Source organism: Sus scrofa, chromosome 9 (assembly GCF_000003025.6).
Source record: "Sus scrofa isolate TJ Tabasco breed Duroc chromosome 9, Sscrofa11.1, whole genome shotgun sequence".
NCBI lineage: Eukaryota > Metazoa > Chordata > Mammalia > Artiodactyla > Suidae > Sus > Sus scrofa.
In genome coordinates this window covers 67,143,106-67,159,282 of record NC_010451.4, presented here as the reverse complement: position 1 = coordinate 67,159,282, position 16,177 = coordinate 67,143,106, and the positions used below count along the sequence as shown (strand labels likewise).

The 16,177-nt window shown below is 55.0% G+C and overlaps 2 protein-coding genes and 1 long non-coding RNA gene across 9 annotated transcripts in view; 1 reads left to right on the top strand and 2 right to left on the bottom strand.

Moving 5' to 3' along the window:
* Positions 1-2,116, bottom strand: part of RASSF5 (Ras association domain family member 5) — an 80,200-nt gene extending 78,084 nt beyond the window's left edge. The window contains exon 1 of the mRNA XM_021063315.1: positions 1,494-2,116. Coding sequence (XP_020918974.1) covers positions 1,494-1,950 — 457 coding nt within the window. The 5' untranslated portion in view covers positions 1,951-2,116. The remainder of the gene's footprint in view (positions 1-1,493) is intronic.
* LOC106508612 overlaps positions 2,102-16,177 on the top strand; it is a 20,586-nt gene continuing 6,510 nt past the window's right edge. The window contains exons 1-2 of the long non-coding RNA XR_002335791.1: positions 2,102-2,253; positions 2,815-2,894. This is a non-coding gene — a long non-coding RNA (uncharacterized LOC106508612). The remainder of the gene's footprint in view (positions 2,254-2,814; positions 2,895-16,177) is intronic.
* The window catches only part of IKBKE (inhibitor of nuclear factor kappa B kinase subunit epsilon), a 24,937-nt gene continuing 20,051 nt past the window's right edge, over positions 11,292-16,177 (bottom strand). For 5 of the 7 annotated variants that reach the window (XR_002335790.1, XM_021063308.1, XM_021063309.1 and 2 more), the window contains 4 exons: positions 15,365-15,461; positions 14,566-14,678; positions 14,332-14,403; positions 11,292-12,754 (listed from right to left, as the gene is read on the bottom strand). Coding sequence is in view for 6 of the 7 variants with exons in the window: in XM_021063308.1 (XP_020918967.1) it covers positions 12,721-12,754; positions 14,332-14,403; positions 14,566-14,678; positions 15,365-15,461 (316 nt within the window). In the remaining variant the exon portion in view is untranslated. The remainder of the gene's footprint in view (positions 12,755-14,331; positions 14,404-14,565; positions 14,679-15,364; positions 15,462-16,177) is intronic. The other 2 variants (XM_021063311.1, XM_021063312.1) reach the window with 1 other exon arrangement.

The window sequence follows — 16,177 nt, the reverse complement described above, 5'->3', positions numbered from 1 at the left end:
CTGCCAGGACATCTGTGGGAAAGTTGATCTGATTCCCCGGAAGGTCAGGGACATTTAACCAAGTGACAGCAGCCCTCCACCCACATCACACACCTCTTACAGCTTGTGTTCTTTCCTTTTCAATTAGCACCTGAACTGAGTTCTGGTGGTGGACAGAGCAGCACCCATTTGCCCCTCCAATCTTCCTCTTCCACTTGACCCTGACCTAGAGTCTGGGCTCTCCTTCCCTGAAGCCAGCTGCAGTGAGAGGCACACACGGCACACAGCCTTGGGTGTGGATGGCAGAGAGAGGGAAGGTAGGGTTTTCCTGATGTGGATGTAGCTGCTGCTGTCCAGTGCTGTAGCTGGATGGGAGCTGTGGGGCTGCTGGCATCTGGGAAGGGCCTTTGCTGAAAGATGCAAACCATAGGCCATTTCCAGAGATGCTTGCTAGAGGTTGTATCACTGTCTGTGCTTTCTGCTTCAGATATTTATACAATATCTGAAATATCTATACAAACACATAAACACATGGGCAGGGATATCCTCTGCCAAACGTGGCAAATATGGGGGTGGCGTGGGGGGGTGGGAAGGGGACATCCACTAAAGAAACACACACACCTAACTGCTGGAAGAGAAAAATAATAAACCCCCAAGAAGACTGCAAATTTCCTCAGAAAATCTATACACTGGATGCCTAGGGCTTTAATAGTTAGGCTTTGAGAAGAGTCTGGCTCAGGAGGAGGCTGGAGGGACCCGAGAGCTCTGAGGAAGAAGGGACAGCGCAAGCAGTTGGGTAATTTTTGAGCCTGATGACTGGTGCTGTAACCTAGGACGAGGAGGAGGGGGCGGCAGGGCACAGAAAAACATCAGAGCAGAGTCCAAAGGTCTGAGGGGCCAGAGGTGGAAGGCAGGGGACACAGGTCCAGGGTCACCTCAGGCTCTCTTCAACCTCACAGCCCCTTTCCATCCAAAGCCTGATCAGGTCCCCTCCCTGGCACAACAGGTCACCCTGTAGGAGGGTGACCATAGGCAGGTATGCGCCATGGGCCTGTACCATAGGTGGACAATTCATTTTGCCATTAACCCTAATGAGTAAGGGTCAAATGATCATCTCAATATCAGCCTCACAACCCATGGCCAAGAACGTACAACAAAAGCAAGACGGTGCACAGCAGACAACGGAATGACCTTGTAGCTTTAGCCATCAACCCCAACCTGCGAGTGTGTATACGTGTGTGTCTGGGGAGGTGCGAGGCGCACACCTGTCAGGGAAGAGGTAGTCGTAAAATACCACGTAACCGTACCTGGGCAGTGGCTGTTACTGAAGGATAGCGGGCAGGGGACTAGGGAAAAGAGTGTCTCCCGCAGTCAAAGTCAAGGTCTCCCCTGGAGCCAGAGACGGCAATGTCCCCTCTCTGCCTGCCCCGGCCCCCTCGCAGTGGCTTGCCCATGGACTGCGGTCTTCCCGCGCGCCCCTCCTCTGCCCTGCCCTTCCCTGCCCGCACACTCACTAGCGCAGCGCAGCGCCTGCCGCAGCACCTCTCGTCCGCACAGGTCACACCAGCCCCGGCCGCTCCGCAGCGCCAGTTCGGCAAAGCAGTGCCCCTCGCCTCGCTCCGCCGGGACGCGGGGATCCTGTGGCTGTTCGAAGATGCTCCGCACGTCTCGGGGCCGGGGCGCTCCAGGCCGCCGCCGCAGTCTCTGCTGCAGACCAGGCCGGAGAGGGCGAGCGGGTCGGGAGGCGCGAGGCTGGGACTCCACGTCTCCTCGAGCAGCCCTCCGGGCGCCGCGCCCCTCGTGCGCCTCAGGCGCAGTGGACAGGGGCGCGGGGGCGCAGCGGCGCGAGGACGGGCCCGGGGGTGGCGGTGGCGGCTCGGGGCCGCTCAGGCTCGGCAGATAGCGCGGCGGTTCCGGGTCCAAGAGTAGCCGGTACGGGCGCTGCCCGATGGCCGGGGACGCCATGGCCATGCCGGGTTAGTGGCGGCGGCTCTCAGCCGTGGCGCTCCTCCCGAGTCCGCCTCGAGAGAAGGGCGGCCCCAACCGAGCGCGCCTTTAAAGGGACCGCAGCCTGCAGGGCGGGGCGGGGGTGGGGAGACTTCCGAGAGGCGGGAAGGAGGACCCGAGGGAACCACCTACCGACCCAGCGGCAGGGGTGGGGGTGGAGGGGCTCCTGAGAGAGTGTGGATTTAGAGGAGTCTTCGGGAAGCTGGGGCAGCTCAAGGATTGCGTACGCGAAAAGCTCTACACAGGACAACTCAGAAGAGACATTTGGTAGGGGGACGCTCGCCCTCAGCCCTGCCTCCTTTCCTTTCCCATCAGTTCCCCCAACCCCAGACCCTCCCCAACGCGCCCAGGGGAGGGCTTCGGACCGGATGAAGAAGCTTAGGAACTAGCTGAGGATGGAGTGTAGGGAGATGTCTACAAGCTCAGGATCCGTTCGCCACCCTCCCGGTGGTCGCTTGCTCGCCGCCCTCCCGCTCGCCATCACCCGCCGCCCCCTTGCGCACAGAGCCAGGCGTGGGTCGGGGATGCCCGGCTCCCGCTCGCGCGCTGGCGGCGGCGCAGAGTCCCGTGACGCGGAGGGACGCGCCGCGGGGGACGCTTCCCATGCCGGTGGCGAGAAGCCGCCTCCGCGCGGCCGTCAGGACTGTCCGCTCGCCACTTTCACTCTTGTTTGATTTCCCCTCTCTCAGCAGCCCCGTCGGGTAGGATATTCCTTTCCCGGAAGGCTGGGAATTATAGTACTCCTGGGCCCTGGGCTGTGAGACCACTCCAGCGCCCCGTGGGTTGGAAGGGCTTTTCTTCCTAAGTCAAACCCTCTTCTTCTCATAGGTGCCATCGTAATTCACTGTGGAAATACTGCTGCCGCCGACGCAGCCGTGCCCTGCCCGCAGACGCCTTGCTTGTACCTGGTAAGGACAGCTCACCCAGTGGGACCAAAGAGAGAGCCCCTTCTACCAGCTTCCAGGACAGGCTTCGTAACCTCTCCCCACCTCTCGAGTTTAATGCCCTGCTATCACCGCCTTGAAAGCCTTAATAATTTTTGGAACAAAAGATCGGCATTTTCAATGTCCCACACATTGCATAACCGTGACCATCTCTCATGGGTGAGGAAACGGAACTGCTGAAGCTTTGAACCTGTGTGTCTGGCCACAGACTTGCTGACCCTGGCTGTAGCCGCTACAGTTTCCTTAACTAAATTGTCCGGGAGTGGGGAGACAGATGGATGCTTTTCCCACCTTCTCCACTTTCACCATTCTGACTCCCTGATCACTGCCTGGTCTCTCAAGACTTGGGGTTCAGTTTGGTTAATTTAACAGAAGTCACCGGTAAATCAGCTTTGGAAAAACGCGAGAGAGGGTGCCTCCTCTTCCCAGGCCAGAGATGGGTCTCCCCCTAGTGTCTCCTAGGGGAATCTTTGCTTTTGCTTTTTGTTTTCCCCTTGGAGGTGATTTTTAGGTAATTCCTAAAATTTCAAGAGTTTAGCAGCCAGGGAATTCCCAGCCAGCTTTTTGGCCCATGGCTTCTCCCCCGCAGGGCTGGCGATCATAGCGTCCTTTGGTCCCTGGGTCACACCAGAGGCCAGTGCTCCTCACCTGGTGAGGTGGCTTCTGGGTGCATGGGAAGAATGACCCACAGGAGCCCACACCACGGTGCTGGGAAGCAGGAGTTGCCATGGGGTTGAATGAGCCAGGGTCACCTCATCTCTCAGCCTGGATTCCCAGGATGGAGAGGTTGCCATGGGGTTGAATGAGCCAGGGTCACCTCGTCTGCTCCCCTCCTCCACCTTGCCTTGCAACTGCCTGAACCCTGCTTTCTCTGCATCAGTGGTTTTCAAATGTTGCCGTGCCTCACAATTACCTGGAGGGCTTGTTAAATCACTAATTACTGGGCTCCAACTCCAGAGTTTCTGAGCCAGTTTATCTGGGGCTGGGGATTTTGCTTTTATGACAAGTTCCCAGACAGTGTTGATATGCTGGTCCAAGGACCCTACTTCTTTAGATGGAAGGTGGTGATAAGAGAAGGGGGCTTCTCTGCCTTGGCCCCGCCCCCCCAAGCAGGTGAAGTTCAGTAGGACATGACTGAGAAAAACCCAATAGAGAGCTATTGCGCAATACTTTCTGCTGCGTGTTAACAAAAGAAAGCGCAGTTTGCCTTTGTGATATCTTATTCTCATCACTCCCACTTTTTCTGCAAGCACTTCTCTCGGGGTTGTTGCAGAAACCTGTATTGCATATAAACATTTGCTTGTATCCACCCTCTGTTATCCATCCATCTCATCACAGGCTTGAGACCTGTTCCGAGATTGCTCCCTCCAGCTTTGGGAGGGCAGTGGGCTGGGTAAGCTCCAGGGTGTGGACCAAGCCTGAGCTCTGGTGACAGCTTGGTGTGGCAAGAAGAAGGGACCTGGCAAAGAGCGTCTCACTGGAAGGCTAAGTTTGAAATGCCATTTGTGAAACAATTGCCAATAGTCACCATCTCTATCCCCTTCCCCCCAAGCATGAATTTGGGAAGCTCAGCCTGAATTCCCAGGATGGAGAGGCTCATGGGATGAGTGTCTCCTCTAGCCCTGGGAAACTGATGACCCTCTGGAGCAGCTGGGCATAAGCCCCTTTCCCAGTTCCTGAGCTGTCCAGAAAAAAATGCTCAGGTTTTTCACATTGTGGCGGAGTGGAAACGAATCTGACTGGGGACCATGGGACTGTGGGTTCGATCCCTGACCTAGCTCAGTGGGTTGAGGATCCAGCATTGCCATGAGCTGTGATGTAGATCACAAATGCGGCTCAGATCTGGCATTGCTGTGGCTCTGGCCTAGGCTGGCGGCAACAGCTCCCACTGGGCCCCTAGCCAGGGAACCTCCATATGCCGCGGGTGCAACCCTTAATAAAAGAGCCAAAAAGAAAAAAAAATGCTCAGGTTTTGTTTTCCCTCTTTAGCTCCAATTTGGAGGAGTGCTGGGGCTTCTCTTAGCCCTGAAGCAGGGAAGAGATCAGGCAGGGCCAGAGCCCTCCATTTGGCTTCTGGGATGGGAATAAAGATGAAAACGGAGATAACATAACTTCATGTAACCCATCCAAAAAGTTCATCAAGTTTATCTTAAGGCTCATCTCCCTGAGCTAAGAAATGGAGGTCAAGGGAGTTAGCTGACTTTCCAAACCCCAGTAGGAGGTTCTCTGCCTGGGTCTTGCCTCTTCTGATGCCGGATTGGCCAGCCCAGTCCCCTTCTTCCCTGTAAGAGCATCTTCTCCAATCACTCACACACACACACACACACACACACACACACACACACGCACACACACACGCAGTTCATTCCTCCTTTCCCAGGGAAGAAGTACTAAATAAACTCTAATCTCGTGGTAGGGTCAAGACAATGCCCAGGGTCGTGTCTGATGCTTGAACTTCTAAGTTGTCTTCGTCCTTGAACAAAAGTTCCCAGAGTTTTGAGAGGACTGAATCTGGTGTTTCTACTTTAACCCCAATAGAAGCCTAAATCCTGAAAAGTCTCTGCAAAAAGCATATTTTGTTGACTGGTGATTGTATAGGGTATAACCTCCTACAAAAATCTTATCTAAATCCACCAGGATGGTGAAAATGAATGATAGATACTATATCAAAGTCATGGCTGTATTTGCTGCATGGCCTTTGATTTTTTTGCTTCTTTTTCCCTTACACTTTTTTTCAGTCTATTGAGAAATCTTATTTAAAAATCACAAACTGAACAGCAAATAAATAAATAAATTTGTCTTCGGTCATGCAGGCCACAAGGGTGAGACCACAGTGGCTGCTGAGACACCTCCACTGGGAGGTTTTTTTCCCCCCTTGTTAGCAGATCCTCCTGGCTCAGGGCCAATGACTTTTTTTTCCATTTGTGACTCACTCCCAGAAGAGTGGGTGTGCTGTTTTTATTTTTGACCACCGGGAAAGATGATGACAGTGAGTTTGAATGTGTGGTCAGTGTGTGAAGTCACTTTGGAGGCGGTCCCAGAGACCGGCAGGTGGTCCCCCCATTGGGTGAGTTGTTTTGAGGCTGTCCCCTCACCCTCAGGGAGCTTTCGAGTAGGAAGGAAAAGGGGAGGACAGAACATGGCCTGACTTTCTGAAGGGGAAGTTTCTGGGTTTGTTTGGCTTTGAGGCATTTGAAGTCACCTGAAATCCCCGAAGCATTTAGGGACCTCCCAGTGATTCTGACAGTACAGCTGTCTGCAAGGGATCCCTGGACCTATCAGGACAAGTTAGGTTATGCTGCAGTAAAAAACAAGCCCCTGTCCCAGTGCCTGTAAACCAGGGGCTTCTTCCTTGCCCACATTCCATGCTCTTTGCCTGTTAGCAGGGGGACTTTGGACATCAAGGTCACCCAGGGACCCACGCTGATGGAGCAGCCGCCACCTCAAATGGTGCCCATCACCATGCCAGAGGGAAACCAAGAGAGCCCAGAACGCCTCCCCCAGCACAGAAAAGCCCCAGTCATTTCTGCTCACAACCCATTGGCCAGAACCTGTTCCATAGCCCACTCATCACAGGGGGAGAAAGATGTGCAATCTTCCACGTGTCAGAGCGGGGAGAGAGCTGGAAATATTTGGCCAGTGGTGCTCATGACCGCTCACTGCCATCTTTAAGGGCCAGAGCAATGAATCATTTCACAAGTGATTGTCTAACTTCCACTACATCTCAGGTGCTGTTGCACTAAAGGTGTTCTGAAACTCACATTTCTTGTGTGAGAGCCAGATAACAGACACGCAAACTCAAGTGTAATAGAGCGTTGGGTCACATGCACTATGATGACCAACAAAGCACAGTAAGGGGTAGGAAGTTAACAGGGGCCATGGTATTAGATAGGGGCTGGTGTGTGTGTCAGGAAGAACCACTCTGGGGAGCAGACATTTAAACACAGACCTGGGAGTTCCCTTCGTGGCTTAGCGGTTAACAAACCCGACTAGGATCCATGAGGATGTGTGTTCGATCCCTGGCCTCACTCAGTGGGTTAAGGATCTGGCACTCCCAGAATCCCTGGAAGGTCCCTAAATGCTTCAGGGATTTCAGGTGACTTCCGATGCCTTCCGGAGTCTTCCCAGTGAAGGCCGAATTCACTGCTCTTTTTCCTGGGCTCCCACAGCAAGTTGCTTGGGGTTTTGGCACTGACCATGATCCGCACATCGTGACGTTTGTATTTCTTTGCTTCCCTCGCTCAGGGCTTGCCGGTCTTCTCCATCCCACAGTGCAGGGCAAATCGGAGGTGCTCATTGAATGTTTAGTGACGTGAACTCAATCGTAGGCTCCCAACCTGTACCTAATCAGGACTGATCTCTTAATACCTCTTCCAGCCATGGCCCCCGCACCCAGGGAGGGGGAGATGACAGTATGGTCTGGTCTAGGGAGACTAGAAGATGCCCTGCAGGGACTGGGCAGAAGCAGGGTGATATGTCAAGCTCCATTTAAGCTGCATGTACATTCTCCAAAGTTGCTGGTCATTGAGGTAGATTTCTTGCCTCCAGGTGCTCGTCCCCAGCCAGGGGTGAGGGCAGGCAGGGTACCAGCTCCTGGGCACCATTTTGGGGGGATGGACTTTCTGTGCCACCCAACTCCAGTGCTCCTGTGGTGGTCACCCAAGTCCTGGACAATGCTTGGGGACAGAAGGCCAAACCAGGGTGGGAATGTAAGCAGGGACATGAAGGCTCCCAGAGCAGTGTCACCTTCCAGGGTGGGGGCGAGTGGGGCTTGTTTTCCAGCCGTTGAGAGGCGCCTCTTCCCTCTGCATCTCAGTTATGGAATTTTTCCATCCCCGGCCACTCTGGCAGGCATATGATAAGATTGGTTTGTGTGTGTACATGTTTCTTCTTTCCATGTTGGAAAAACTCAGATATTCCAGACAGACTTGTCAGCAGCTTTTGCCCTCAGCTAGAGGGGAGGCTCCAAGCTGTAGCCACGGACGTTCCAGCACGAGGCCAGCTTTGGGCCCATCACTGCGGCTGGCAGCCCTCTCCCCACTCATCGTCATTCCGTCTCCATCTCTTTCTCTCCCTTCCTCTCCATCCTTTCCTCCTTCCTCTCTCTCCTTTCCTCTCTCCTAGCTCTATTCTCTGTGTCTCTCTGAATCTCTGTGTCTGTCTGTCTGTCTCTCTCTCTCTAGCAAAGGGTGCAGGGAAAGAAGCAGATGGCTTCAAGTGGCTGCTGTAATTCTGAGTTTCCAAGGAGAACAAACTGAAGGGACTTCAGGTCACGCTGGCCCATTCCTTACCACCTCCCCACGGGGTTGCCTGATTACGGAGTTTCTGTGAAATGAAGGGACATGAAGCCAGGAATTCCACCCTTTACAAAATTGCTGCAGCGGTTTGGAAGTAAATCCCGGATGAGCAGCTGTAGCAATCCTCCAAGCTGCCCCAAGGCAGGGAGGCGGCCTCGAGAAAGCAAATGGGGGTCCAGTAAGGGGAACCTGGGCTACTGAGGTACCTAGGCTGTTCCTTAGACCGGCCTCCCTATCCTCAGGTTGGGAGTGGACCCTAGACCTGTGTGCCACCCACTGCCCATGGGCCTATGCTGGGCCTTCCCATGTTCTGGGCTGGACATTGTAAACTTTGGCTTGGTGCCCTCAAACTTCAGCTGTGGGAGAATCCCCAAGGATGTTCATCAACAAGGCAGGTTCCTGGGCCATACCCTTACCGATTGGAATCAGGAGGTGAGTGGGGTCCTAGAATCTGGGTGTCAAGCAAGAACACGTCTATAGGGAGTTCCCGTTGTGGCTCAATGGTAACAAACCCCACTAGGACCCATGAGGATGCAGGTTTGATCCCTTGGCCCTACTCAGTGGGTTAAGGATCTGGCATTGCCGTGAGCTGTGGTATAGGTCGAAGATGCAGCTGGGATCCTGCATTACTGTGGCTGTGGTGTAGGCCAGCTGCTGTGGCTCTGATTAGACCCCTAGCCTGGGAACTTACATATGCCGCAAGTGCAGCCCTAAAAGAGAAAAAAAAAAAAAAAGAATTCATATATACATATATGCGTCTATAAAGAGGAAACTGCATAGTCTCAGAGGGATGCAAACCATGGCCCTCCTGCAGCTCCAGGGCATAGAAAGAGGCACTGAGCCCTCCAGGGCTGCACTTCCCCCTGGGGAGCTGGATAGCGTCCTGCTTCCTTGCAATTAGATCCTTTTGAACTGAGCCGGCCTGTTTTAATCCAAATCTGAATGCACCATGAACTCTTCCCAGGTATTTGTCATCTGTCCGGCCCCACCCTTGACTGAGCCGTTCTGAGACAAGAGCTCCTATTTCTTCATCCCCCCCCCACATCGGCCTCAGCCACAGAGGAGGGTCTGGGAGGGTGCCCAGAGAACCAGTGCGGTGCTTCAGGCCCCTTGTGGAACTACTGAACCTATCCCTACCAATAACTTTAAAAGAGATCATCCCCCTTTTATAAAAGAGGAAACTAAGGCACAGGGTTCCAATCCAACCTTCACACAGGCACCAAGAGTCGTATGTTTTTTTTGCTTTTCCTAGGGCCACACCGGCAGCATATGGAGGTTCCCAGGCTAGGGGTAGCTGCCAGCCTACATCACAGCTACAGTCACAGCCACACCAGATCCCAGCTGCATCTTCGACCTACACCACAGCTCACGGCAACGCCGGATCCTTAACCCACTGAGCGAGGCCAGGATCGAACCTGCATCCTCATGGATGCTAGTCAGATTCATTTCTGCTGAGCCACGATGGGAACTCGCCAAAGAGTTGTATCTTTAAAATATCAGGTGGTGGAGGCTGGCGGTTATAGCTCTGATTGGACCCCTAGCCTGGGAACCTCCATATGCTGCAGGCGTGGCCCTAAAAAGACAAAATAAAATAAAATACAGTTGGACTTAGCCTGAAACCTGTTTCTGTAAAGCCCAAGTTCCTTCGTGGTCTACAGGCAGGTTTTGGGTCTGGCTCCTCCCTTTCCTCAACTCCCACTTCCCACTTCAACCTGCTCTCTGGTGACACACATACTCATAGTTCCTTCCGTGCCTAGGCTGGTGGTATTCCCAGCACCAGGCCTTCCATGCCTTCTGTGCCAGGTAAACCTGCTCACCTGCCAAGCTCCCACTGGAGAGTCGCCTGCTCCCTAAGTCCTTCCCTGACCCCTTCCTGGCACCCCGGGCACCCTCCCCAGTGATGGTGGTGACGCGGTTCCACACCTGAGCTGTGCAGCCCCATCGCTGCGTGCTCCTGTGATGCTGAGGTGCCTTCCCCATCAAGGTGAGCTCCTTGGGCGCAGTCTAGCACCTCGCCCGGGGCCTGGCACACTGCGGGCACCCATTCACGCCTGAGCAACTGAACAGGCTTTTTGTTTTGTGTCGCACTACATAGAGGTCGTCAGACAACCTGAGGGTCTTACAAGGTTCTGGGGAAACTGGACAAGGTCATGGACCTTGGGCCAGTTCCTCGCTCCCTCCTGAGAGGGAATCGGAAGCTCTCCAGAGCTATGGGGCGGGGCACCCATGTCAGTGGCTCTGAAGCATAGGAACAGACCGAGCCCTTTGAGTATGACCCCAGCTAGGCTTTGCTCATGAGATCATAGAGCCTGGATCATATCATTCCCCAACAATCTGCATTTGGCTTTCAGGGATCCCCTGGCTCTTTTGCTGAGCTCCACCAAGCATGTGGGGTCCAGAAGCAGCCGTAGCTGCCAGGGAAAATCCATGGTGGGACTTTCCTGCAGGGCCATTGACGAGCCAGGAGTGTCAGCCTGAACTTCTGCAGGCAGAGCAGACCAGAGGTGGCCCAGCGGCATCAGGGCAGCAGCTGGCTCCTGGGGCCCCAGAACCTGAACCCACCGGGCTCAAGTGACCCATAGCATGAGGCCTAAATGGCACACACAAAGCCACTTAGGCCTGATGCATGCAAACCCAGCAACTCTCCCTGGAGTCTTTAGAGGGCGCTGGTCTTTGCACAGAGAAGCAGCGGAGTGGATGTCCGTCTGCAGGATTCAGCCTTCCTCACCTCTGCCCTGCTGGCTCGTTAGACAGAACAGCCTCTGAGGATGGCGAGGCTTCAAAAAGATGGGCAGGAAGGATTTCTAGGGCGATTTAGGGTAAAGCCTAGTATTAGCTTCATGCTTCAAAGCACAAAGTATGGCTTCTCACTCTTTTCCTTCCCCCGGCTGGGGTGACTTTTCTGCACCCCCTTCCCCCAGCCCTCGGCCTGGTGGGTTGTCCAGCTGTGGTTAAGGGAGAGCCGGACATACTGCAGGGGAAAGACTAAATCGGCACAGATCCGAAGGCCTCCCCTAGGCACCCTGCTAGCTTCTAGGCAAAATGAGGGAACATTCACAAGGATCCATGGTTCTGCTTTTATATATTTAGGAGACAGACAGTGGGGGAGGGGGCGAAGGCACATAGATGCTGGATCTGAGGTTAAAAAATTAATAAATAAATAAAAAGCCTTTTTCCTAAGTTCCTTACACAGCTCCGCAAATGACAGGGAGCAGGAAAAGAGAAAGGACGAGAAGGCAAGGCCTCCCAATAGGAGGCCATTGTCCCTGGGCTCTTCCCTGAAATCAGGGCCCATCTGGGGGAAAGGTGGGAACCAAGAAGTGAGCAGTCAGAGTTCCCGGCGTAGCACAGTGGAAACGAAGGCAACTAGGAACCGTGAGGTTGCGAGTTTGATCCCGGACCTCGATCAGTGGGTTAAGGATCCGGCGTTGTCGTGAGCTGTGGTGTAGGTTGCAGCCACGCAGCTGTGGCTCTGGTGTAGGCCGGCACCTACAGCTCCGATTGGACCCTTAGCCTGGGAACCTCCATATGCTGCGAGTGCGGCCCTGAAAAAAAGCAAAAAGAAAAAAAAGAAGTGAGCAGTCCCCTCTCCATTTCCCAGTCCTCTTCGCACATCCCTGGCCTGGGTGCCTGCTTGGGTGCCAAGCACACACCCAGCTGGGACCCTTCCCACCTCCCAAACACAGCCCAGTCGGACCCACTCAAGAATAGAAAAGATTGTCAGGTTTATTCCACGTCCTGAAGGTGTGGACTTTGACGCCTTCCAGATTTGGGACTCCCGGGCCTGTGCTAATGGGCATGGCTGCCGTGGGCACCACTGCCTGCAAACCCCTGAACTTAGCAGTGCCTCAGAAGGAGGAAGGATCCCTGAGACACTGGCACTGGGCCTTGACCACCCGCTGTCTCAGCTTTAGACTCGGCCAGACCAGAGAAGGGAAATCAGGCTCTGTCATGCCTGGAGCCACACGGGAACCCTCTGCGATCACAGAGAGCGGAGAGGGCCGTGTGCTCAGCGTGAAGAACCCTGAAGAAGGAGGACTGACATGAGGTCACCTGACCCAGGATGCTGGGAAACCCCAGGAGGCTTCCTCTTCTGTTCCCTGAGGAGCAAAGCCCTGTCACCAGAGCGGCTGGGTGGAGGGGGCGCTTCTTGGATGGAGCCCCTTCTCCCAGCAGCCTGGGCCAGGTTCAGCCATACAGGCCAGGGTGACAGAGGTGCGGTACCCGAGCCTGCACGAAATGTCAAGGTCATCCCAGGCAGTGGTCTCCAAGCCCACTGGGCATGGCCTTGTGCCCCAGGTCCCACTGTGCTGCTTCCTGCAGGAAGGCAATGGAAGGTAATGCTGGCGATGTCTCCTGGCTGGCAGCCAGGAGGGAGGTAGGCTGATGAGATGGGACCAGGCATCGTCCCGTGTTGGGTCCCACAGTGTAGACAGGAAAGCAGTGTTTGAAGGAGTCTAATGCTTCAGGATGCCTCGCGTACCTCCCAGAGCTCAGATGTCAGGAGCCGCCGGGACCCTATTCAACCTGTAAAGAAAGGCTCAGGTGAGCTTCCCCCACCCAGGTAAAGAGGCCGACAGACCATACCCCAGGGCCCAACACGATCAGCTTCCAGAAGTACCAAGCCATTCAAGCCCTCAGCTCTCCTCTTTGGCATCTGTGTCCCATGACAAGAGCCCTCTGGTTCTCATCTCTGACTACATATTAGTGTTGTCCAGGAAGCTTGTAAAAATCCCCAACTTCCAAGCCGCACCCAAAATGCTCCCCTGGTGACTCCAGTGCAGCCAGGGGTTGAGAGAAGGGAAAAAGGAATTCAAATTGTTTCTCTGGGCTTTTTGGTTACAGCTCTGAACAAGGAAGTAAAAAACGCACTGAAATAAAGTTTCGAGCTTTCTGTAAACAGGCGACATATCAGAGCAAGAAAAATTTATGTCGGCACTAAAATTAGAACTTCCTGCCCATGAGGGTGTTTTGGAAAGTCTTTCCACGAAGCTGTCACATCTCATCTTTGTGGTTATTTAAGAGGATATAGAGTGGGACACAGGCTGCCTCTGCAACCCAAGGGCCCTCTGCAGCTCTGGGGACAACCACGAGCTCCGCTCCTGGCGTCCCTACCTCCTGGCCCACCTGCTGGCACCCCAGGCTGGCATGACCTCTGTGGAACACCAACCTGCCCTGTGCAGCCTCCCCTCGCCAGCATAGCATAGATCCCATCCTATTTAATCCCTGCATTCACACCAGGAGGTCGGAGTCACTGTGCCTATTTGCTCAGCTCAGAGCTGAACAAACCTAACAGGGTCATGCAGCTGGGAAGGAGCAGCATCAGGGTCAAATCCTGTCAGAATCTCTGCAGACTCTTTCCACCCTGCTGCTGGTTCCCAAATGGGGAAGCGATGGACAGAAGGATGATGGGGAGGATGTTTGTGTGTGGGGGCGGGTGCCTGGACGCATGCGCATGTGTGTTTATGTGTAAACAGGCCCGACTTCCAGGGAGAGGACCATCCTTGAGTCTGAGATCGTGTCCTTCCTTTTCTTTGGTGGGAAAATGTGCCTCGGAAAGTGGGATTTCCAGACATCGGGGTTTTCTTCCATTTCAATTGTGCCTCCTTGCTAACTGGAGAAGCTGGATGCTTTTGTGAATTTTACCGATGCACAAAATCCAAAAGGCTGAGTGAGCCCTGCTGCCTCCGCCAGCATCCCCTCCACCCCTGGGAAGGGCCTCCAATGAGGTGATGACTCTGAGTCTCTCACACGGGGCCAGCAGCCCAGGTAGCTTGCCCCAGCTCTGCGCTGCGTTTCCTGGTGTGTGACTTGGATGTAGACCAAGCATGGTCAAGAAGGTTAAAGGAGTTGCCAGGCAGAGTCCACCTTCGCACAGAGCTGGGCACCCCTGCAAGGCCATGCGCCTCCCAGCCCCCATCCCTGACTGCCCTGCGGCCCATAGCCTCCTGACTACGTAAAGCCAGTGAGGACAGGGCCGAAGCTCTGCTGGGACTGTTTAGCAAATGGACCCTGTCATCAAACCTGTGTGGGCCTGTGCTCCGGCAGCGAGGGCAGCCCAAGGACCAGCCTCCCTGCCTCCTGGCACAGCGGGGACTCCTCACCCTTCGATAATGCGGTTGTTGTCTTGGAGGTCGCACGCCAGCAGCTTCATCTCCTCACAGAGTTCCTGCATGCTGTCCAAGGCCAAGGCAAGAGTGGCGGCTGTGGCCAAGGCCCATCCCCTCTGCCCAGAGCTTTCCCAGGGATCCCCCTCCCACCCCAAGACCTCTAACACCACACACACACACACACACACACACACACACACACACACACACACACTCTCTGGCACTTACTGTAGAACCAGGTCCTTTAGTCCAGGATTGGGATAAGTAGCCATAAGGGGTGGTGAGGCCTGAGCCCCCCGTGTTCTGTCCTGAAGGAGCTGGTGAGCTAGCTGGTCAAGGATCTAAAAGAACCACACTTTAGTCAGAAGGGATAAGCCTGCTCATGTGGGGGGTGGGGCCCAGAGGCGTGGGGAAGGGTAAGGAATGGGGGATGAAATGCCACATCCCTGGACTGTCCAGAACACTCAGGCCTTTCACGGGCCCCTCATCCTGAGAGCCAGGCTGGCACAACTGGCCATCGCTGTCTGTGCTTGCATTTAGGGGTCCAGTCTGCCAAGCTCCCCTTCGTGTCTGACCTGTCCCTGTCATGACACTGCATGAGCCAGGAGCTGCAGAGAAGGGGTGGGCACAGCCCAGCACCAGTCTCTGAAAGGATGTGCCCTGTGCTGGGCGGGGAGGAGGAACCATGTGGGCTTGTTCATCTAAGAACCATCCTCCTCTATCCCTGCTGGCAAAGCAGGTGGCTTCTCAGAGCTGCCCGAGCTGCTCTCTTGGCAGAAAGGAGATCAGAGGACCAAGGATCGTTCGTGTCCCATCTCTCAAGGAAACTCCCAGACTGCACAGGGCTGTGAGGAAGACGTCCCCGCATTTGGGAAGCTCTGCCCTTGCAAGGAGTGGCCTTCAGGCTGAGGAATGCCAGGGAGTGCGTTCCACGCTGGTGGCCCAGAGACCTCTAACCCACACCAAAGTGCCCCCCAGGTGCCTGACTGGCCTGGCTCTCGGCAGCCCCGCCCCCGAAGCTCCCTACCTGGCTGAGGCTTTCCTGGGCTCCCTGGGCTTGGGTGTTACAGGCGGCCACGGAGCAGCCCACCAGGCGCAGGTGGTTCCTGGTCTCATGTACCAACCTCAAGAGAGCAGAGAAACGTCAGGGCTGGGTCCGCTGGCTCTCACTGGGGCCCACCTAGCAGTTCAGTCACCACAGATAGGCAGGAGAGGCTTTCCAGACCACAGAGGCTGGAGCTGGTGGGCTCAGCTGGTGCGAGGGCTCCCTCACTGCCTCTGCCCTTCCAGCTATGCCCTTGACTCATCCCTGTCCCACGGTAAGGATGCTGATGAGCACTCTGACCCAGGCCTGTGAGGGTCCCTGCAGAACCACAGTGGGGGCTGCAAACAAGGCCATTTCGGGCTGTATCACACATGCCAGTTAGCAAGGGCTGGGGCCAGGCTCCCGAGAGGCTGAGACAGCCGGCCCTGGGGCATTTAAAATGGGACCTGGTGACGCTCCCACTTCCAGAGCAAATCAAAGTCAATAGGCTGCTCCGACTGCCCTTCTAAGGTGGGGAGTGAGCAAGAATATTTCTCCACTGTACAAAAAGGATGCTAAGTCCTGGGGTGGTCCAACCAGTGGTTGAGTCCCAGCCCTGGCAACACATTAGAATCCCCTGAGGAGCATTAAAATACTGACAGCCAAGCCCTACCCCAGACCAGTTCAATCAGAACTTGGGGTGAGGTGGGGTGGGGGCACTCGGCTTGGTATTCCAGTGCTGAGGATCTCAGCCCCACAATAAGCCCACAGGTCACAAGGACCTCAGAACGGGCAGCACCAGGGAACCTGCCCTCT